The 24,048-nt window shown below is 39.7% G+C and overlaps 1 protein-coding gene across 1 annotated transcript in view; it reads right to left on the bottom strand.

The window, feature by feature from the left end:
- Positions 1 to 24,048, bottom strand: part of LOC115773805 (ELKS/Rab6-interacting/CAST family member 1-like) — a 124,604-nt gene that overhangs the window by 39,054 nt on the left and 61,502 nt on the right. The window contains exons 19-20 of the mRNA XM_030720722.1: positions 15,252 to 15,399; positions 5,210 to 5,317 (exon numbers count right to left, since the gene is read on the bottom strand). Of these exons, the coding sequence (XP_030576582.1) occupies positions 5,210 to 5,317; positions 15,252 to 15,399 (256 nt within the window). The remainder of the gene's footprint in view (positions 1 to 5,209; positions 5,318 to 15,251; positions 15,400 to 24,048) is intronic.

The raw sequence follows: 24,048 nt of genomic DNA, 5'->3' as shown, positions 1-24,048 counted from the left end.
CTCATTTAAAGGTTGTGCCAGAGAGCACATAACATGGAGTAGGACCTCTGTCTGTGCATGTGCCACGTTATTTTGTTCCATGCTACAAATGGCTTTAAATCACACTGCAAGCCACGATTTTGTGTGTTCCTTGTAAACCTGCTCTCCTTTGTGTGTATTTATTCGGTGTGCTTTTTGTCAGTTCATCAAGCTTGGTTCTGTCTCCTAGTACATTTCTGGATTCAATTTTTTCCTCCATCAACTTTTTAGATCAACACTATTTTCTAAGTTTAGATTATCTTGATTTTGACTTTAGTTTGGATAATCTGGTTTCTTCTCTGCAGTGCCTTTTGTTGTTCACCTCCGCAGGTGTTTTTACACCTGTCCTGTTTTGTCCGTACACTGGTTTACGCGTGAACATGGTAATTGCACTTGGGTGCGAACCAAAACAACTGCACCAAGATCCTTTGAAGGAAGTGGTATTGTTTCGGTTTCAAATGAACTTTATGGTGAGACCATGACCTCGATCTGACCCCGCTACCAGGTCTACACTGCAAATTTGAGCTTAATGCCTTTCAGTAGCCAGTTTTCAGACGCATCTGGGATGCAGGAGAGTACCATAGATATGAAGAGTACAAATGTTAGGAATAAATTCTCCATGTTACCCACTAATCCAGAACACAGCACATTCTTCCTGTATTTACTTTTGTTTCTTACTTGCTGCTTACCTTTCCCAGTCACTTACTTAGCATATTTTCTAACTATAAAAACACATCTTCAGTTGCCACTTAAACATTGACAGGTTTACAGTAAAATATAATTTCACTGGTCTGGCATGTGAGAATCCTCTCAAGCTAAAGTTCACTAAAAGTAGATATAGATAGGATTTTGTGAAAAAAATAATTTTGCACTCCGTTCTTTAGCAGGATCGATGAAACAATGAAAGCTGACAGTAAATCAAAGTAGCTGTCACTTGTGATTCTGAGTCTTCCCTGATTTGCTGCACACACAATACACACAAATATGGTTTGTGTGCATTTTGTTGCAGTGCATCTCCAATAGTCATCAGTAGCAAAACCACCTTCCTGCACAACAACTTGTTCCCTAAACACCACATACACATTTATATGTGTAAGAGCACACACACACACACACACACACACACACACACACACACACACACACACACACACACACAGAAATAGGTTATGACACAGAAAAACATACATACACACACTAACACTCATTGATGGTGGTTATCAGCTTTGTAAATGGCTCTAGTTACAGTATTTTCCTGGGAGGACCTGCCAGTAGGTTACAGTCCATTACAAAATACATTACTGAACATTTCCCTCTGGAGGAGAGAGCGAGGTAGACTGAGAAGGAAAGAAAAGCAGAGAGAAAATTGGGCGTTAAAGGCTGAAGGGATCCTACACATTCTGTATTTCAAACCCTCTCTGTTGCTCTGAGTTATATTTGCTGACGGTAGATGTGCAGTAAGGACATTATCCCTCCCAGACGGATGTGTAATATGACTATATCTGAAGAAAAATCTCCAAATTTGGCTTTACTGCTCTAAAAATATGCTTAACATATGCGTAACAGCTGTCCTCACACTAGTAATTCACACTATTCCGTCAGAAAGCTTAAAAAAAAAAAAAAAAAATCACTCTCCACACTTTCCAGACCTGCAGCAGAGCTCTACGGATCAGATACGAGACAAACGAGAAACACACAGAAAGAATGGAAGGAATGACGGCGATATGAGGAAGACATTAGGAGAGAGTTGGTTCCTCTATTATAAGAAAAAATGCCTGAGTATAAAATATGAACAAAAACACAGACCACTGAAAGTATTCGCAAGATTTTCATTAAAGTATACAGCAAGTATGTGTCTACATGTTTTTCCTGTATTACACAGCCTGCAATAGCCAACATATGCAGTGTGTGTGTGGTTAATGGGTCCGCAGTGCTTCTCAGTATCTTACTGTATGAAACAATCCCCAAGGAGAAATAATTTTATACAGCACTGTGAGTCAGTGTGTGTTTGTGCTGCTTTATTAGACTCTCCTGCCTGCCTACTAGATTCTTACTGTTCTATGAAAGAACTCCATAGAGGGACATTCAGCTAGCCTCACTGACGGGATGCATTAAAAAAAAAAACCCTCTATGGTCACATTATATGGTGAAATCAAGACTTTTCTTCCTCCACAGAACCCTTTGGGACAAATACACACCAGCAAAAATGCACATATTTGTCCAGGATCAGCATCAGTAGTGGGTGTAGGCTTTCACTGCTGTGTAAGTGCTATCTAAGTGACCCAACTGATGAAGTCTTGGCTAGTGGACGATCTCTTAAACTGCCAAGCAACTGTATCATCCAGTTGTAAAACTGCTCTGATGTGAAACAGGCACATGAAGGTTATTTTACCACTTGAAATGAAGCTGATAGCTGATAAATCGGTGGCTTAATAACTGATTTAGGTTGTTTTTTTGTCAAGGACAAAAAGTGCAGAATATTTTGGATATCATTAGTCTATGAGCACAAACTGACTCACAGACATTACTGTTACCTTTTATGCATGTACTGGCTTAAGTGAAGTGTTATAATTGGTATGGTGTTACAGTAATAGGTGTCTGATCAACAGCTAATGGGAACATGAATGGATATTAACTTGCATGCTGAATATGACTATATTCTAGTTGTGCACTTTTTAATACCTTCAGAGAAAATTCAGAGATCATACGGTGTCTGACACCAAGCGTACCCAACGGCTTCTGCTGGAGTACGGGAAAACCACTTGGACAAATCACTCACACGCTGTAATGCTAAAACTAGTAGTTGCAATAATGGCAGTTTAGTTATGATAGTAATCAGTAGACATGGGAATAACATGCTGGCCGGTTGGGGCTCTTCCTTGTGGAGCTTGAATTTTTCTCTCTTGGTATTCTGGCTTTCTCCCACAGTCCAATGACGGGCTTATTAGGTTAGTAGTGATTCTAAATTGGCTGAATGAGTGAATGGTTGCATGTCTCTCTTTGTTAGTCCTGTGATAGACTGGTGACCTGTGCAGGGTGTACCCCACATCTTGCCCCATGACAGCTGGGATAGGCTCCAGCCCCCTTGTGACCCTAAATCAGATACGTGGTTAAGAAAATGGATTATATTGGTTGTGTCAGATGAGTCATTTTGAGAATAAGCAACACTATTACCCAACCAGTGGCTTTTATAGTATATGTAGTATTTTTTTTTTGCCTGAAAAAAGTAAAATAAGAGTTAAAAATCATGTTCTCATTGTATTGTCAGATACTAAAGATACAGAAATGGTCATTTTGAAATACTGAAAACCACCTTTACTAATTCATAAAACATACTCTTGGGTCCTTACAGTTATGTATCCAATAAATCTGAAAGCTATTTAAAAAAGCAAAATACCATGAAATGGCCTTGACAATGCCTGATGTGTCTTAAGAGTGCTCTCCTGTGTTTCGGTGCAGCAGTTGTCTCTGAAGCATTTCATTGTCCAGCTGCAGTACAAAACCCCCTCATAGAATACACACAATCCCTCACTGTGCAGATGAAATGTGCTATGGCAAATTACCAATCTTACACACCAAGAGAGTATGTTTTCATGTGGCTATGTAAATACAGAGAGATGGAAACAGAAAGAAACAGAGATGGTGTATAAGCTGTGTGTGTGCTGCCTCTCTCAGCAGGGAGGTGCTACCTCTAATTAATAACCAGGGTCAAACTTAGATCCGATGGTGAACCTTCGGGCTTTTAGCATCCCAATGGTAAAACCCATCTGGAGCAGCTGAGCTGCACTAAAGGCAGCATGTGCAGCTCATATGTGGTGCTGCCACTGCACTGAGCTCCTAGTAGATCAAACCAAAGGTTGCTTTTTAATAAGCACTAAACTTAAAAGATCCTTTTAAACATTAATTGATGTAAACGTGTAAATATTTCCACTTCACTTGTTTCAAGAGTTTAATGGGAACAACTGATTTTTGCCAGTGATTTTAATAAAATCACTCCACTGGTGTTGAAACCTGAACATTTGCATTAGCATTTTTTTTTTCTTAAACAAGACTGCTTTACATTAGATGTACTGTGGCTGGGTGTCTTTTGTCTTTGAGTTGAAACTTGTGACGGATCTACAATTAATGACCTTTGGGCTTTTGAAATATCGGAAACCCCCCCCATTGTATGATTAAAAAAACAACACAGGAGCAGGGTCAAAGGAAAAACCCATCTTTTTATCATTTCTGGAAAAAAAATGTATGTTTCACCTAACAATTTAACAAAGGCGCATCTTTCCAAAATCACCACCACTACATCACACATTTAAGCAGATTTAAATAAGAAATGATGCGTTCTCAGTTGAGATAACACATGATGATTGACACATGAAACCAAAGGGAAGGCAGAGGAACAAGGGAATCATCCAAAAGATTAATGAACGCTGACATAATAAAATCAAGGGTATAAAGATGCACACGTAAAAAAAAAATAAAGCACTAAAAAGAGTTCAGAGAATGCCAACTTGAAAAATCATTATCATAAGAGGATGAAATCATATTTAAGGATGAGATATTGAACAGATGAAGCACGATTCAAGATTTGATGAATGAAGTGAAAAGGAAAAGAAAGACGAATCACAAAATAAAAGAAGCACTTCAAGATTGAATTTCGATGTTAGAAAGAATGGAAGCAAACTGAATAAATAAAAAAGGAAATGAGGCCACAAATAAAGTGAAATGGCAGACAATGATGCCAGAATGAGATCACAAAATCACAAAAGACAAAGAAGACGAATGACATGATGGCCATGATCAAATCCAGACAGAGGAGACGCTCACCCTTCTGTACAAAATGATGGACTGAGGGTGAGGAAGAAGGCATGTGATTAGCTAGGCCCAAATGCCCTCCTCATCATCCTACCGGTTAGTTCAGTCCAGCAGCAGCATGAGTTCAGAAAAACGAAGTTAGTTTAGCAAAAACAAGGAAATTTAAGAAAGACAAAGAGAGTGCAGCACAAGTAATAGTGGTTAAAAATGATTAACTTTTAATAAATATTGTCTAGTAGTACATTTATAGAGAAATAAGCTAATATCCAACAGCCAAAAATACCAATATGACTCGCTGGAAAGTCCTTCACTTAAACATTAATAAAGAAAATAAGATTTCATTGGTTTGGCCGAGGCACACCATCCTGGCCGGTTATCTTACCTGGTCTGGGGAGGGCTTGTGATTGTTGGGCTGCTCTGAGTTTGGAGACGAGACCTTCAAATGATCATCTTCATAGTTGTCTGCCATCAGCTTCATCCTGTTCTGTGTCTGCAGAGAGACCAAAAAAAAAGATTCATTTGCAGAGGAATAACAGAGTAGAGTTTTGAATTACTGCCATGAGCAAACACACTTTTGTGCAGAAAAAGTGTGTGTGTGTGTGTGTGTGCATGTGTGTGCGAGCAGCAAGAGAAAAACAGTAACAGAGGGCTTCCCAACTGTCCATTTGCATTTGAGTTTAAAATGCTGGGTTGGTTCATCTTGTGTTTTGCACATTTTCGGACAACAAACACACACACAAACATCAAACACCCGCTAACATGCCACCTGTTGTGTAGCTTGTTAACCGGTGCAGAAAAATAACAGGCTTGTTAAGTTGCCACTTGAGGGGAGAGCCATAAAGACGAAGACAAATATTAGACTGTACACACACACACACACACACACACACACACAAAGGCCTGTAAATGGCTTTCATCTCCTCCCCCTTATCTTGCTCTTTCTTTCCTCAATTTAGATCTCTCCTATCTTTGCTCTGCAACCATTTTTTTTGCTCCTCGGATTACTGTCACATTCTTCCCCCCCTTTCCGTCTCCTCTCCTCATCTTGCTGCTCCATCTGTTTCACATGTTATGCTTATACTTCAGGTTTTACAGTAGGCCTGCAAAGTGTGAGGGGTGAGAGATGAAAAGCAAGAGAGGGAGTCGGTATAAATCTGTAAGTCTTGTATACTCTAAATCCCCTTAGCCTCACACTGAGCTCTGCAAGGAACAGGAGCTTAAGCAGGACAGACTGAGGTTTTATATGTGTGTGTGTATATATATATATATATATATATGTATGTGTATGTGTGTGTGTGTTTGACAGAAAGAGGAAAAAAACATGTGGATACCAAGTTTTATATGCATTTGTTTGAAAGCTAAATGAAAGACTGCACTTTTAGGAGTGTGCAAGTGAGCAAAAGGTCACGGTTCTGACAGTGTGTCACACTTGGCGAGTATCTGGAATCACACAAGTGAGCCTACACTGCACTTAAACACACCTATAAAACAAACACGCAGAGCAGACAGTTGATCTACACATCACATGAGTACAAAGGTTTGTAGATAAACACGCGCACAGCTGTAAAGTGATGTTTATTTGTCCCTGATGGTCACTTCCGCATGCCCTCCACCACTACCATCATTACATAAATGTTTTTTTTTTTTTTAAGTTAGTGTTGCTATATATGTGAAGTTTATATTCTAGAAACAACACAAGTGAAGAACACATATCAGTGGACATCAAAAGTTAATTTCAAAATGATAGTTTGGTTGAAGAAAGTCTTGATTTTTTGATTACTCTGAATCTCTGAATTCTTAAGCCTTGACTGTGGTGGACACAGACAGCTGGAGAAATCACAGCCAAAGAGTCTTTCCTGTTATACTTCTTTGAAATCCATCACCCGGGGTGCATGCACAATTGGTGCACTGTTTCTTTGCAGAACAGTCTGTGCAGAAAACAAGTAGGCACACACACACACACACTCACCATCTGATGATGAAATTTACGTCACTTAGACACAAGCAGACTTTCAGATCAGGACAATTTAGTTCATAAGTGACTTCACATCCAACATGGGGCTCTAACCCACAAGCCTGAGATTAAGGGTCTCATGCTCTACCAACTGAGCTAGTCAGGCTTTGGATGCTGGCTCATCACTCCGGGATTATTCCCTTCTTTACGATTCATACCTAAGCTTCTTTTGTAAATTTGTCTCCATTTTAGCGTGAGTAAATCTGTGATCAACTTTGTAGTGTGCTGGTAATAGACATGAACGTGCATTTATCAAAATTACTTTGGTTTGGCCAAAACCAAACTTATGAATCTACAATATGAGCAAATGTAGTCTTATTGTTCCTGTGGACTTCTGAATAAATTCTTAGGAAAAGTAAGTTCATAAATAACTTGGATTCACATCCTACATACGTACAACATGGAGCTCAAACGCACAATACTGAGTGTAATAAACTCTAAAAAAAAAAAAAAAGCTCTACTGACTGAGCTAGCTGGATTTTGGAAATATACCACAGGAGTATTTCCTCCATTACATACAGTATCACACCTAAGCTTCCATTGCTTGGTGGAAAATTGCATGCAGTGGATACTCACCATTTTTGAATAAGTAAATCTGTGGCTGACTACACAGTGTTGAAGAAAACGGTGAATGCATGTGCATTTATCCAAATTAATAACACATGGCTCAATGGAGCTGCAATGTCCAGAACCTGTCTTGGGCAATGCTAAAAGCATGAATCCAGGATGCAATGATAACAACTGTCTTCACAGTGTGTTGAAAAAAAAAAAACTGCAAGTGAATTTATCCAGATTTCTCAATGACGCACTAACCTCCAGAAACTGGCCTGGAAAACACATGCACAACGTGGGGCTCAAAGAGTTCCCAGTGAAGAGTAAAATACATTTGCTTCCACACTTTGGAAGATGTGGATAAGAAACAAAAAGGAGGAAAGACAGCTAAGAAGAGGATAAGCTGTGTCAAGAGGGTGCCTGATTTCTGATCTCTCTAGTATCTTCTGTCCTGTCTCTGTAATTTGTGTCCCATCCTCTTTCTCCTCATCTTACAGCTTTCTGTATTAAAATAATCCCCAGCTCCTCTCACTCTCCCTGTCTTCATCCCTCACCTCTCCCATACACAGTGCTTTCTTTTTTTACTGAAGTACCTAACACAACTCTTGTGTCTCACACTCCTTTCTGTAGTTATTTAAGCTTATTTTACATCGATTTTAAGAGCCTTTAGTTTCTCTATAGACACAGTTTTTTTTATTTCCTCTCATTTTCTCCGTTTGAGCACTTCAAGGTGATCTTTTATCTGTGACCAATTCTGTCTCCTGTTTGGTTCCTTCCTCCTCTCTGCAACATGTCCTCTTTCATTCTTCTCATTGTCCATTGGTTTCTTTTGTGTTTTGAGTTATTTTTGTCCAGATCTTTGCTTATTTTTTCCTAAAATTTTGCAAATATTTGTTGTAGCTGCTTTGAACAGCTACAGTATTTTGCTTTGTTAAATAACAAGATAAAAAGCTTATTTTTTCAATTTTGGGGGGCCTTTTATGGCTTTATTTGACAGCTTTGGTGGTGGAGAGAGACAGGGAAGACATGTGGCAAAGGGCGGCAGGTCGGGACTTGAGCCTGCGCCGACCGCACCGCCACATGGCATACATGGTCGTCTCCTTGTGCCCTGAGCCACTCTTGCACCGATAAAAAGGTTATTAACCGACGATTAATAAGCACTTAGCAGGCAGAAAAATGAAGCCAACTCAAGAGCCAAAAACTGCAGTTTCTTGAATGGCTTGAGGCTGGCTCTAAAAGCAAATCAATCCCGATAGATTCCAGTGTTAATGCTGCAGAAATAAACATGTTTCCCAACACAGGGAGCTATGGCTACGAGCTGACTGCTAGAACCCTCCCAGAGTTCATTTAAGCCACTGAACTAGATCACTTGACCATGTTTGTGCCTTCTGGAGCATTTTTAATGCAATAATCTGCCAAATAATACGAGCTATAGTGTGGTTAAAAACAGCCCCCGTCCTATTATATTCGTGCCTTACTTACTTACACCTGCACTAATAAGAAAAATATACAGGTGTTTGTGTCTATGAGATGGATCCATGAAGTCTATGGGTGCAGCAAAATTGAGGCTTCAAAAAAGAAGAGTTTTGTCACTGTTCAGTAAAAATCTTTGCTAATTTAAAATTGTGGGTGTAAAATACAAAAATAATAAAGTTGATGCAAACTGGTGAGGTGGAAAGACAAAGAAGTGGTGTCCTCATTTTCCACTTTGGCCTTTCTTTACATTTTCCCCCCTCTTCTAACTGTCAGGAATGCTGACCTCAGCTCATTTGTTCTTGTGCCAACTCTCTTTCTCACTTAATCTAATCATCACACCATTATTTCACGCCTCCTCCCTCACAGTCCCGCATCCACCTCACCCCCACACATCCTTCATACAGCTCTGCTGTAACGCGCTAACAATCGACAGAATGAGAAACAAATGAACACGGAGTGAAGTGGGGAAGTGTGTGTGTGTGTGGGGGGGACTGCTGAGCCATGCTTGGAAGAAAATTATTTCATTATGATAACACTCTGGGGAACATTATATGAGATTATTGTTTCGCCTTTCTCTCTGGTGGCGAAAGAAGAGCCTTTGTAGATATCTGCGCAATTATCAACAATGAGAAGTTGCTGAGTCATGGTTTGACAAGAACAATTTCATCATGATAAGAAATTAGATTACTTTTAACCCATTTTTCTATCAAGAAAAGAAAATTGTTAATAAGTGGAAAAATAAAAATGATAATGAATCGTGTTTGAGCTGAGTGCTGTGGAGATTATTTCATTGCAGTAAGTCTCTGCGATGTAATAAATTTGATTAGATCCACATTTTTTCACTTGCCAGTAACACGGGAGGTCGTGATAACTACAAAAAAGCAATGATGAAGCATTAACTGGAAAGAGAGAGTAACAAATGAATAAAATCACAATGACTGTGAACTCTGATTCGGAAAAGAATAATAGGGAAAATTTGGTATTAAATATGTTTTTAGTTTACTAATAAATTAGAGGGACTTTAATTTGAGAAATCTAAATCTGTTCTAATATGTTCTAATGATACAAATATTTTTGGTGTAAATTGATTTATATAAAGATTTAAATATACTTTAACCCTTTTTGGATCCATGATAATCTGCTAGTGTGAAGATCTCATTTAGGCCTGTAGGAAATATATATACCTATCATCACATGAAGAGTCAGAGTCTTAAAAATGTCCATATTAGAGCCACACAGGTGTGGACCAAGAGCACGGCCATAGCCCTGCATATGCCCCTAACCTGTAACTGTTGAACATGTGTCTCCTACAAGCAAAGCTGGTCACCTCCCCCCGCCTCTTTCTGTTATGCCATTTTATAAAATATAAATTTTTATGAATATATTATTATACAAAATGGCATTTTTTTCCTCTTTGCTTTTGAAATTGGGTGTGGCACCAATAGAGTTGACTGAAAAACCAAGGGCACAAGGACCCTGCAAGCTTATATGACAGTAACATGTCAAGTTTGCCACATATGCTGCTTTGTCATCAGTGTACTATGAGCTGGACCATAATTTAGCAAATGAACACCACAGTGTATTTAATAAGAGAGGTCTGGGCTTCTCTGTCTCAATGTTACTCTTGTGACTGTATTTTTAAAGTCCTTTTGTGTGGAAAAATAATGGATTTCCTGTGAATAAACATGATAATTCACAGTCTGTGTTTTTATTAATATTTCACATATTTAAAAAAATAGGAAAATTCTGTGAAATTTACAGGCTAAACTCTGTTAAATCACAGAGCTTTTTAACAGTGTACACTTGTGCTGTCACGTGCTCTTACACCTGGTAATGTTGAGAAATTGTCAAGGCTGCAGTGAATGTGTGAAAACTGCTTTAGAGGGAAGAGGAAGGAGACTGTGGGAAAGACAGGAGAGTGAGGAAGTCACCTTGATATACAACCTCCTGTAGCTGGGGGTCAAAGGTTAACATGCAGGAAAAGCTTTCAGGGACACAGGTGCCTTTAAACGTACGCAGTATAAGCGCAACAAATACAAATCTTCTTTACTTGCTTTTGCTGGTTTTTTAATCTGTTCTGCTTAAATGTGTTTGCCACCACCTTGTCATTAGTGCATTAAAACACTGCAACTGATACGCTGAAACTGTTTCTTTCTATAATAACTGGTGAAATTAAATGGGGCAGAGTAATTCTACATGTCTGTAATATCTTGCCTTGCAGACAGCCCTACAGCAATTACACTTATTTATTTAAATTGAGCCTTTTCTTGTTTATATTAAACCAAATCAATTTTTTGACAATTTGTTCTCCTTCATGAATGCTGATTTTATTTTAGCTAATCAATCGGGGTGAGTATAAATTATTGTAATCCTCTGAATCTAACCTGCTCTGTAGCAGGCTCTGACAGCAGTGTGGCACAGGTTACTGTGCTGTCTAAACCCAAATTCAGTCCAGACAGGAAGCAGCCTTTAAGCACTCCATCAAAAAACACCCAAACTCTCACCTGTGACTCACCTAACCCTAACACAGGCATAAGTGCAACACATTCATAAGACTGCAAAGCCGGGGTATTAGCCCAAAGTTAGTTTGCTAACCCGAATACTATCTGCCTACCTGCATGAGGCCTTATGACAACCAGAATAAACTCTTCATCAAATAATTTACAATAAGTTTTAATTTTATGCCACAACTCTGTCCACTTGTCAGTTAATTTATCAGCATCTAAGAGTCTATCTATGACATAAGAAAATGCTATATAACATTTCAAACACATGCGTGCATACACACAGGAATACTGAGGAAGTATCCGCTGTGATCCATCACAGGAGACTGAACGTTATGACTCTACAGAGAGAATGGGAGCGAGAGACAGAATGACCTAGTGTAAAACTTTGCACACTTTTGCATGCGTGCACACACTCATAGCAGCAGACAGTTGAGTCTCTGTGTTGTCAGTAACCACCTTCGAGACCCCGAGGTGTCATAAACGACTGCAAATAGAAAGGAGAGACAGAGACGAGCTGGAGGGACGAGGAAGGAGAAAAGACAAGAGTGATGACCGTTACTCTGACTTCATTTGACACTAATTTCTAACACCCCACACTTCTCTCTTAAACATCTATTCAAACACTCTGGTATGCAGATTTTTTTTTTTTTTTTTGAAGATACAGAGCTTTCAGAATCTTTCAGAAACCTTGGAGCTTCCATATATTAAGTAAATATTTGGCAACGCTGAACAAGTGGAAGCACTGTGCCACCAAGGCCTTCTGATAGCACATCTATTCTAGTGAGCTTCAGGATGACAGTTAAGCTGAATCGAGGGATTTAAAAGTGAAAATAAAGCTTTCCAATCTGCTTAGTTATGATTTACCATGCGTCTTTATTGAAGCAGCATGGTGTGCACTGTGCTTATGAGACTGCTAATCACACACACAGTATGCATAGATCATGAATTATTTAGATATGTGGCTTAGGAGTTTAACAGACTGTTCCATCAGCGAACATTACATGTTGTGCAAGTAGCAAGTTGGTAAACTATTCTAAATTCATGTAAAAGATTTGCATGATACTTCTGTAGGGTCCTGTTTGGATAGTGTAAAAGCTAACAGAGGTCAAAGGTAAAATGTAGAAAACATGCAAAAAAGAGGATGAGAGGTGAAAAGTTAGAAAGGGATTCCCTGTACAGTAATTTCCCCATTTTTTCCACACTTCCGTATAATGCAACAGCTGAATTTTGTTAAGGCCAGGGCTGAGGTTATTATTATGTATAATGTATGAAACATAACACCTTTAGTATTTAAGTACTTCCACAAAATTGACAGCAAAGTTGGTGAAAACCAGACCTTCACAGAAAAACATTTGCTCAGTGGACTCCACCCTTTGATGCTCCTGGTCACTGTATCACTGTAGACATGGTCAGTATCTCATGGCCTAGCCAGGGTGAGTAGGGTGTCCGTTATGGAAACCCCGGAATAACATCCCTGCTTTTTATAGATGATGTGGTTCTGCTGGTTTCATCAGAGCGTGATCTTCAGAATGCACTGCAGTGGTTTGCAGCTGACTGTGAAACAGCCTTAGGCCATGGTTCTCTGCCAGGAAGTGGTGGAGTGCTCCCTCTGCGTTGGGGGAGAGACTGTCCCAAGTGAGGGGGTTCAAATTTCTATCACCTTACTCATGGGTGATGGGACGGTGGACCACGAGCCGGGAGGAAACAGCAGTAACACATGCGTACTGGACTGCTGTGGTGAAGAGTTGCAGCATTCAAAAATGTTGGATCGGGTGACCCTGAACCATCCCCTAGTTATGCTGCAAAAGGCTTTCCCCATGTTCCCATAATGCACCGTTTCTTTTCATTCATGTCTTTTTACTCTGTTTATACCCCACTGTGCATTTAATGATTAGTTATTATTAATCTCTGGCTCTCTTCCACAGTGTGTCTTTTGTCCTGTGTCTCTCCTCTCAGCCCCAGCCGGTCGTGGCAGATGACTGCCCCTCCCTGAGCCTGGTTCTGCTGGAGGTTTCTTCCTGTTAAAAGGGAGTTTTTCTTTCCCACTGTCGCCAAGTGCTTCCTCATAGGGGGTTGTTTTGACTGTTGGGTTTTCGCTGTAATTACTGTAGGGTCTTATAATAAAAAGCTCCTTGAGGTTTGTTGTGATTTGGCGCTATATAAATAAAATTGAATTGAACTGAATGGAAGAGATAGCTGAGCCAAAAGGCAAAGGTTTCAATTTACCAGTAGATGTATACGTAATGTTGCCTGTCTTTTGAGATCAGCTGCTACACACACACGCACGCACGCACAAGAAAAGAGCCACTTCAGGTGGTCTGGGCATCTGGTCAGGGTGCCTCCTGGGCATCTACCTTTGGAGGTTTTATGAACACATCCAAACCCAAACCTGGTGGATAGATTATATATCTCATCGACCGGGGGAACACCTCAGAATCCCCCAGGAGGAAGTGCAAAGTGCTGCTGGGAGAAGGACATCTGACTACCCTGCTTTGCCCGTCCCACTGTGACACTACTTTGGATAAGTGATGGATGGATGATCTCTGAGAGCTTTGATGTTGAGTTTACATCAGTGGATAGTTAGTGGCATAGTTTATACTGTATCATCATCACATTTTTGTCCTTTGATGCAACAAATTATTAAAATAAATAAAATATGCATATCTCCACCCCTAGAAAGTTGCAGTTGCTTTGTCATTTCAGTCTAATTAACCACAGTAACTAAGATCTGGCATCCTTTTTCTTTTTTTTTTTTTTTTTACTATTTGTAAATTATACAAATACAGCCCGACTCAGTAACATGGTGTAAGATGGCGTCACAGAATGGTTCAATCACGAACAAAAGTGTCTGAAATGAGTTTCTTCTGTTGGCTGGCTGGTCTCCGGCTAAAGCAGTGATCATCCTGCAGACACTATGGACAAGCAGTCATTCATCTTATACTTTAATGAAGTACACACCGAAAGGAGCACGTGTAGTCAGTGCACTGTGATGTGAAGTCTCTGCGGACGAGTCTGCACAGTCTCAAAAAGAGGAGGATGAATGGATGGATGGATTACAATAAACTATGTTAAGGTGCATATTATTTAACATTTAATATAACACTAATAAAGTTACCTACAACAACCACTGTAACACTAAATGTAAGCTCCACTAAACCAGTATAATGCACCTCACCATATACTCAGGTGGGTAACCTAGTTAATAAAGGTAATATCACATATGGAGAAATGATGAGACATACAGAGGCAAAAACAGTAAAGAAATCCACCAAACTCCCAGTAGGCTCATTCACTAAGGAGTTGGTTATTTCAAAAGACCCACGAGAACCTTAACTGTGTTCGGGAGTGTGTGTGTGGGAGTGTGTGTGTGTATGAATAGACCTCTGTGTGGAACCACAGAGGCATTTGGTCATGTTTATATCCTTGTTTTTGGCCTGAGGGAGTGTGTACACATTGGTGTGTGCTTGAACTTGTTAACATCTAACCGTACCAGTGAAGTGACGTGCAAGGTTTTTTGTGTGTTAGTGCGTATGTGTCTGTGGACAGAACATTTACATAAATACCAATTCATAAGAAAATGTTGTCACCAGAAGTTTGTTGAAGTTCAGAACTGTGTGTGTGTGTGTGTGTGTGTGTGTATGTGGTGAGAGTAGGAGTGGTAGGTTAATCTTAAATTTACCCTTTGTGGTTGGAGTGCTGTGGCTACATCTGGACTCAGTTTCTCTCTGCCACTCTTGTTTTTCTTTGCTTCTCTCGTCACTGTCACCTCACCTGTGCTCCCCCTGCTTTTATTTACATTTTTCCAGATTTGGAACCTACATTCCTCCCAAAAGGTTTTCCTGGTTATTCCTTGGATGTCAGTGTTTGAGGCTTACCTGCTGTTTGAGCTGCTGGACCAGACTATCCTTCTCCCTCTTCAGAGCTGCGACCTCTTCCTGGGTTTTCTTCTTCTTGGACGAGGAGAGCTCCAGCAGGGCAATGTTGGCATCTTTCTCACTTATCGCTGCCAGCAGTGCCTCTTGCCTGCACAGAGAACGATCATGATTAGTAACACATTTATTATTTTATTGACTTAATTTTATTAAAGTTACACCTAAAGAAAGTAGGAAAGATTTTGCTTCACACACACATTTGATTATGCATTTACCCATAAAAAAAAAAAAAAAATTCTGAATTTATTTTCCACCAAACATGTTTTGGCTCTAGAGCAGTTCAGCTCCCAGTCTGGTTGTGGTGTGAACGACAGTAAAAACAATTACACTGACATTCCTTTTTGAATTTAAAATTATCTGTGGATTATCCAGTGATGGAGACAAGATGTCCCTGTGTGTCCCCACAGACTAAAACCCAGTCATTTCCACTGTTTTCTGTGTGAATGCAGAAAATGTAGGGATAGAGCATCTTAAATGCTGAACAAATAAAATTATAACCAACTGCATAGTTATAGACTAATTTGGGTGAAGCAGCGCTTTAATTTTATGGTAAACCCGTAGCGTGGCAATCAGAAGAGTGCACTCCTCTTAACAGGAGCACTATATTTTGAAAAAACATGAAGATTCTTGATGGTGACTATGATGCACAGCATATAAACAAGAGTTTTTCAATATGGTTATTTAGACTCACTGGCTACTTGTGTAGATACAACTGCTCTATAATGCAAGTATCTAATCAGCCAATCACGTGACAGCAACTCAGTACCTTTAGGGATGTAGACATGGTCAAGACAATCTGCTGAAGTTTGAACTGAGCATTAGAATTGGGGAGAAAGGGGATCTAAGTAACTTTGAACATGGCATGGTTGTTTGGTTGTTGGATGAGCTGATATGAGAAAGTGCTTATCTACTGGGATTTTCCTGCACAGGGTTTACTCAAGAATGGTCCGGAAAAGGGAAAATATGCAGTTAGCAATGTTTCTCTGGGCAAATATATCTTGTTGATGGTCAGAGGAGAATGGCCAGACTGCTTTAATCTAACAGGAAGGCAACAGTAATTCAAATAACCACTCATTGCAACCAAGGTATGCAGAATAGCGTCTCTGAATGCCCAACACATCGAACCTCGATGAAAACAGAAGAGCACACCGGGTCATCGCTGAAACACTACAGCCTATCTGAGTATTGTTGCTGACCATGTCCATCACTTTATCACCACAGTCTACTCATCTTCTTATGGCTGCTTCCAGCAGGACAAAACTCCATGTCACAAAGCTCACATCATCTCAAACTGGTTTCACGAACATGACAATGAGTTCACTCTACTCAATAAGACTGTCAATATGAAAGCCAAAGTGTCCAAACTGGTGCTAGCAAGGTGTACCTAACAAAGTGGTTGGTGACTCTACTTCCCATCACTTCTTGTTTTGTTGCAGAAAGTTAATGTGTCGCTCACGGACAACTCAAGTGAGCGCACGTTTTTTGACGTGGTGTTAAATGAAAAAAAAAAAAAAGTCCTAACCCTCCAGTACTTCAACAAAGCTCTAAGAGCACACATTTGATATTAGGTTCAAATTGCAATTAGGTAAAAATGTATTTACAAGTCTTTAGATGAAAATGCCTCTCAATCTCTATTTCCATATCATAGTCTAGTGCCTGTCTCCATCTCCAGCCATTTTGACTCCATCTATCTTTCCCTCCTGCCTGGATGATCCGGTTGACAGATAGATAGCATTCCATGTGGTCGGGAAGCACCAAGCCACAACCCATTCATCCCATCAGCCACAGATTTGACTGAGCCACACTAAAGGACACCCAACGTTAAGAATTCTCAAAATTATATCTGTTTTCAGTGGGAGTCTAAATCACTGCAGTTTTTCTACAATTCCATAAGGCTCCCATAAAGATTGGCCACACACAATCCAACAAGCACATAAACGCTTAAAAACTGCAAACTGCAAAGTGGAATATATCCATTTTGTTTTTTCTTTTGGAGCTTGCTTTGTTGATTTTTTGTAAAGACACAGTTTTGAGATATTACAATGTTGAATTAAACTGAAAAGTTGACAATAGGAAGATTTTGATAATAAATACACATGGCGGGGCATATTTTCCAGCTGGACCACATAGAGAGAAATAGTGATGAGTCAAAACACTATGAAGACTCACAAGTGAAGCAAATAATGCTGATTATCTTGTAAAAACAGCAAATGTCAAGATTTCAGACATATTATACTTTAAGTGAAATTGGCTCTCACAAATAAAAATGTTGGTTGTGAGAAAAATGGGGGAGATTAATTACAACAGGGAGCAAATAGTTATGGACAGACACCTGAATCTGAGCATATCCTTGTGGTCACAGTGGTCTTATAGTGGTCTGAGGAGGGACAAACTGTAAGCTGACACCACGTGCTGGGGTGGATGTGCTGGAAAACGGCAGTTCCAGCACATCCAGATACCACAGGGCACCTTTAGCAGGTCTTATAGAGTCCATCATTCGGCAGTTTGGAGCTTTCTTGGCAAAATGTGAAAAAGCAACAGCATATTTGGCAGAGGTGGTCATAATGTTTGAGCCAAACACACAGAAATCCAATTATCCAGATGCACACAGAAATCCACACTGATGCAGACAGAGGTATAATTTATTAGCATTTTTTAGATTCCACTTCTGAGCACTTTTTCTCTTTACTCAACACGCAATTAAACCTTCCCTCTCTCCCTGTCACATATACACACACAGAGATACAGCGGTGCAACGAGGAATGCAGTGATGAGGGTGTCTAAATCAAGACAGATTACATGTTTAGACTGTGTGAAGACCCACAGATTCTTTGGTCAACCTCATGCACCAAACTGTCAGTGTACAAATGTCCTATCATGCATCTAAACTGACAGGGAAAGCTGGGTCATGGGTTGGTAGATTGATTTCCTGGGCAAATTAGTTTCTGTCAGATGTCTCACTGTTTATTAATGAAAGCAGTTCCCATTTGTAAATATGATTTCACATTATGTGATATTAATATCTTTATAGAACTTTTATATTCCTATGATTTGACTGATGTTAACTTATGATCTCGAGATGATTCGAGTATTTTTGTGCGACTGAGTGAGCAATGGAGGGAGATTGAAAGGCTCCAGATTAAGATCTCACACTACAAACTAGAGATGAGTATCATTTAGATATGTTTGATGCCAATATGATACCTTTTTTTTGTGCCAATATTATTGCGGTGTATTTACTGATAACTTAAGAGCCATGATGAGAACTGCTCATATCAGAAATACCTAAAATTAGATTTATGGTGTGAAATTGATTGAAATAAAGGCCAAAAAGCACCAAGAACCAGTGCACGAGCAGTAGTACTACAAAAAAGTACTGGAGACTGATACTTAGTCCCATTCATGCCAATAATGCATTAAGTTACTGCTTTTCTGCATGCAATCAATAATAAAATAAATATCTTTAACGCTATGAATAAACTTGCCCTTTTATTACTAAGAATGGTCTTTTTCTTCATCTGTGAGCCAATCAATTAAATACTTTTTATACAAACATTAGCACGTGGACCTTTTCATTCCAAACTGTGAGACACTGGAACAGTGTCACAGTCTTTCCCCTTTCCTTTTATACAAACACCGGTACACAGATTCTAACTCACACGTATGCAGAGAGGCTAATGGAACATTACTCTTGTTAAAGCTAACAGTGCGTCTAGTTTTATACCATATCTGAGGGTTACCTGCCAGCACAAGGCGCTTATAAACCCCTGGTGATAAAATGATATTTATTCCAGATGCACTTGTCTCATTCTGGGCCTCTCTGTGGCTCTCCCTTCATCTCTGTCTGACACACACACACGCACACACACACTCTCTATGCATGTGAAGCTAAACACATGCTTATGACAAGTGCTGGTTGTGGCTACTGCTATTGCTATGTAATTGTTAAAGAAAACTGTTTCAAGTGCAGCACTCTTTTGCTGAATCTTTGGATAATTCCACTGTGGAAGGACCCTTAAAACATAGCATACTCTTGCCACTGTTGGCAATGTGTCCTTATCATTAAAAATAACAAAGACAACGGAGCCAGCACTTTGAGGGGGGAAAGTTCCCAGTGGACATACAGCCTTAGATCTGTAACTTCCCTTTCAAGTCTTTCCTTTCTGAAGCAACAGGATGAAGGAAGGTCTACTAACAAAGAATAATATCTTGTTAAAGAGGTTAGATCTCTCACTGTAAGTTCTCCATTTTGGAAAACCTTTTGGATTGTGGTGATTTTGCACTAAACATCGCAGATACTACATGGCACTGTGTTGGCAGGAGAAATTGTTTTTAGATGTCACTCTTTTTTCTGACTGTTCAGCCAACAAAAGCACTGCACCAATAAAATGCATCCTTATTATTTATTTCAATATGACTGCTGTGATGGTAAAGCGGATGCACCAAAGAAGGTTTGTCCATGAAATGCCATCATTCAGATTCACAGGACTCTGTGCAGTGCTGTGAAAAACCAAGTACACTCCATGATTCAGTAGGGTGTAAAACCACCTTTAGCAGCAGACTTTAAATAATCATTTTCTTTAACACTTTATCAGTGTCTCACATTGTTATGGAGGCATTTTTGTAGAGGTACTCACATTTAATGATGATAATTAATCTGATTAACAGCACCTGGTTACTATTTATCTTCTTAACCCTTTAACAGAGAATGTGTCTTCGATGATACAATGTATTTCAAATATGCCGCCGTTCACGGACTTCCGGCTACAACTACTGTAATAAACCTATGTTGGGTGTGAAGCACAATTTCTCAGATTGAATTTTTTCCGACAGGACATACAGTGGTGTACGGGAATTACGGTAATGCAAAATAAGTTTGATCAGACTTGTCAGTGATACGCTCAGTGTTAAAGGCTGTAAAAGGCAGGTAACAGGTGTTTCTGCCCCAATTGCCCAGTGTTAAAGGGTTAATTCCTTTAATATCATTAAGTGTGTACTACGTTCTTCACAGATCTTATTAGAATCCCATGAAAACTTTCTTTTTCACATGACATCATATGAGAAACAATGGATAAAATTACTATTGCTGTGATACATTTACTGAGTTGTAAATCATTGTAAATTCACATTTACTGTGTAGGTCCACAATTTTTTTTCCATATCCCATTACCAGACAAGGGACCAGATTTACTAAGCAGAACAAATTAGGGTGAGACAGCTACTGGAAAAAGCACAAGAGCTGCAGAACTTTCAATGGAAAGTTCTGCAGCTCTCATACTAATATGAAAAATGCAACCATTTCATTTCAAAAATGACCAACACAATCTAATGAGCACAGCACAAATTAGTAAAGGGTCCCCAAACAAGCAGTCCTGATGAGGACATGAATAATCTGCTAATAGCAGAAGGAGCTTGTACAGTAACGTGTGCTCTGGCAAACATAATATAGGATCTGTTTTTACGTTTTCTCAGGGAAAAAAAACATGGCAGTGCAGACCACAGAGAGGCAGCAGAAGGAGATGTTTTGTGTGGTGGAATTGCAGGTGTCAGAAGAGGCAGTAAATTGCAACTGCTGTAAGAAAAAACCTCAAAATTGCAGCGTCCATCCTGCTCACAGAAGGGACATCTGAAACATCACTGAGGTCAGTGAGGGCAAGGTAAATGGAGTCTGCAGGGGAATTCATTCCACTGATGAAATTTATAGGACAGCATGACCTAAGGAGATGCACAAAGGAGGCGTCACATTTGCAGAATTTGCAGAATAAACCTGGATTCTGGCAGGCAGCCTACATTTGCTCTATTTATATGTTTTGTTGTTTTTTTTAACCCATCAGCAATCTGAGCGAAACAACGTGGGCTAAAAAGTGAACAGTAATGGTACATTTGAATGGAGTGAAAAAATGGTACAGTTTATCAGTATTTCCTACCACAGATGATGATGTATGATTCACTTAAATCCCCTCTCCCCAGCTTTAGCCTGAAACTTCCACAAACACATGCCACAAAAATAACTAATGTCCACACCTTTCCATCGCTACCTTTTTCACTCAGTAAATCCTGCCAGTAGCTTTTAATGCCAAAGAGCTTTGGTCTAGCCCAGGAACTCTGATTTATGGTCTTCTCTAAAACATTTGCCAACGGTGACTACAAAACAATTCTACGTGTAAATTTACGGTCATGGAAACTAAATCATGGTTAAAGTTAGATACATATAACAATCGGAAATAGATAAAGACAAGATATATGGAAACAGACTGCTAGGAAAAGATATTGGTTAGGCCAACAACTGCGGTGGCGTGAGGCCATGCAGACTTTGCACCCACATTGAGGTTGCTTGTGACAATGCTTATCCACCACCCTTATCTATCACCTCGCTATATTGGGCACCCTTCTTATTATAAATGGACCTAAACTGTTAGGAACTGTCATATATCAGTCTAATTTGAATGTGTGCTTAATTTCTGTTCACCGGGAAATGCTGACTAAATAAATATTTCCTACAGACAGTACTTTAAAGAAGCTGACATTTTCATTTGGACTTTTTACAGTTTGTTAACAAGTTTCCATTTAAAATTTCTGTTCTCATCCTTGCACCTATTCTCTATCAGTACTCCCCACCCACACTGCAGCTCTCATTTCTATCATTTCTTTGCCCTCATCCTTCACCACTCATTTTATCTCTCTGTCTATAAAGAAGATGGGAGGAATTCTTTCCGTCATTCGGCGGTCGTGTGCCATGATGTCATCGCTGTGGCGACAAGGCAGACAGTAAGCAGATATACACAAACGCACCAGGCACCTGACCCCAACACACACACACACACACACACACACACACACACACACACACACACACACACACACACACACACACACACACACACACACACACACATGGGGGCTCTCTCTTTTCTAAAACCACTTAAGGCCCCTCACTTTATCACAAACACCAATGCCTGGTCTTAGATCACTCACATTTTTCTACACACACACCAAAGCTTCTTTCCCTGTATGCTGCATTATCTCTTTCATGCTGCTGCCCTTTAATGCAATCATGCCATGTGTATATGCGTGTGTTTGTGCCTACAGTACTGTATGTGTATTGTGTGTGTGTGTGTGTGCGTGTGTGTGTGAGCGCGCACATGTTCACGAACTGTCTGTGTCTATTCAAAGCCTTATTATTTGCATTTGTGTCTGTAGGATTGAAGTGTGGGGGTGCATGTGCGTGTGTGTCCCTGTGTCTGTAAAGCAGATTCAGTCCAGTGTGACACTGGCCAGTCTCTTTCAAACACAAACAGAGCTATTTTAGAAATAATCCCCATTCTCTGTTCTCTGTTTCCGACTGAACAAAAAAGCTCTCCATTGTTTTCGGTGACACCGTCTGCTCTGGTTACCCTCAAGGCTGCTTGTAAGACGCCAGAGTTGACTCGTTAACCCCTGTAGTACGCGTTGCGTGTCAAGCTTGACCTCATTTCTGTGAAGGGAGGTTTTCCTTAAGAAAACAATATTCATGAATTGTTAAGACTTTAATCGCACTTAGACTTCAAGAATTTTTTTCTAAAACCAACTCACCCCTCAGTGGCTAATGTTGAGAAATAAGCGAGTTTTGAGGTAAGTAAAATCAGCAAATTCACTTAGCTGGCGACTGGGGATTTAGAAAAATATGTTAATTACACTCTATAATCACGTTAACCATCAGTGCTTTGGTTTTCTTTAAACAAAACCAGACAGGAAAAGTTTTGAAAACAGCGAAACAAAGAAAATCAAATCTATTCCAATCTCCACAAATTCAGATAATTCTCATTATTTACAGAATTTATGCCGCAGTTAAAGGACACTGAGTCTGTTCTCCTTTAACCCTGTAGATCTGTCCAAGGCAACTCTGTGCTGCCTGACTGGAAAATGAAAGAAATTAGAAATTTGTGAGCTTTTTATAGTCATCCTTCTGCACAAAACTGAGCTGTATGACAAGTGTACCAGGTGCTTTCCCAGTGAGCACACACAACTGTCTTTTCTGTTGGTCTTTTGTCTGACCACCCCATAAAATGACTAGATCAGGCCAGGGGATTCAATTTAGATCCTCCAATTTACTCATTAGCTCAATTTATAGATATAATTGCGTAAAAGAGTGCTTAGCTTCTGTTGCAAAACAAAATCTGCATGATTTGGTTATTTCAAATTCTTACTTTTTACTTCAGCTTCAATGCTAAAAAAACAAAAACAAGTATATGATTAATCCTTTATCAGGTATTCTTTTTCTCACAGCTTTAGTGTGGTATACGTATCAGGGCAAGCCTAGGCCAAAATGCCAGGGCTAGTTTTGACCCTATTGTGAAAATGGGCGGCACAATGGTTAGCACTGTTGCTTCACAGCAAGAAGGTCTTAGGTGTAGGTGGATTTGAACCTAGCACCCTCTTGCTATGAGGTAACAGTGCTAACCACTGAAAAAAGACTGGTGCCTTTCTGTGTGGAGTTTGCATGTTTTCCCTGGGTACTCCAGCTTCCTTCCAAAGTCCAAAGACATGCATGTTAGGTTAACTGGTGATTACAGTTGTCCCTCACTTATTGCGGCTTCAATGTATTTTAAAAAAAAATATTACTAATTCTGTTTCGCGGACTTTTCACTATATAGCGGGATTTTGTGGTATATAGGTATTTCTGTAACACCCCCATAACTATGTTCATCACTCGTAAGAAGAGATAAGTTACGCCTTCGCCTTTAACGGATAAAGAAGTAAC

This window comes from Archocentrus centrarchus, chromosome 23, assembly GCF_007364275.1.
Source record: "Archocentrus centrarchus isolate MPI-CPG fArcCen1 chromosome 23, fArcCen1, whole genome shotgun sequence".
NCBI lineage: Eukaryota > Metazoa > Chordata > Actinopteri > Cichliformes > Cichlidae > Archocentrus > Archocentrus centrarchus.
This window is presented reverse-complemented; position numbering and strand designations above follow the sequence as displayed.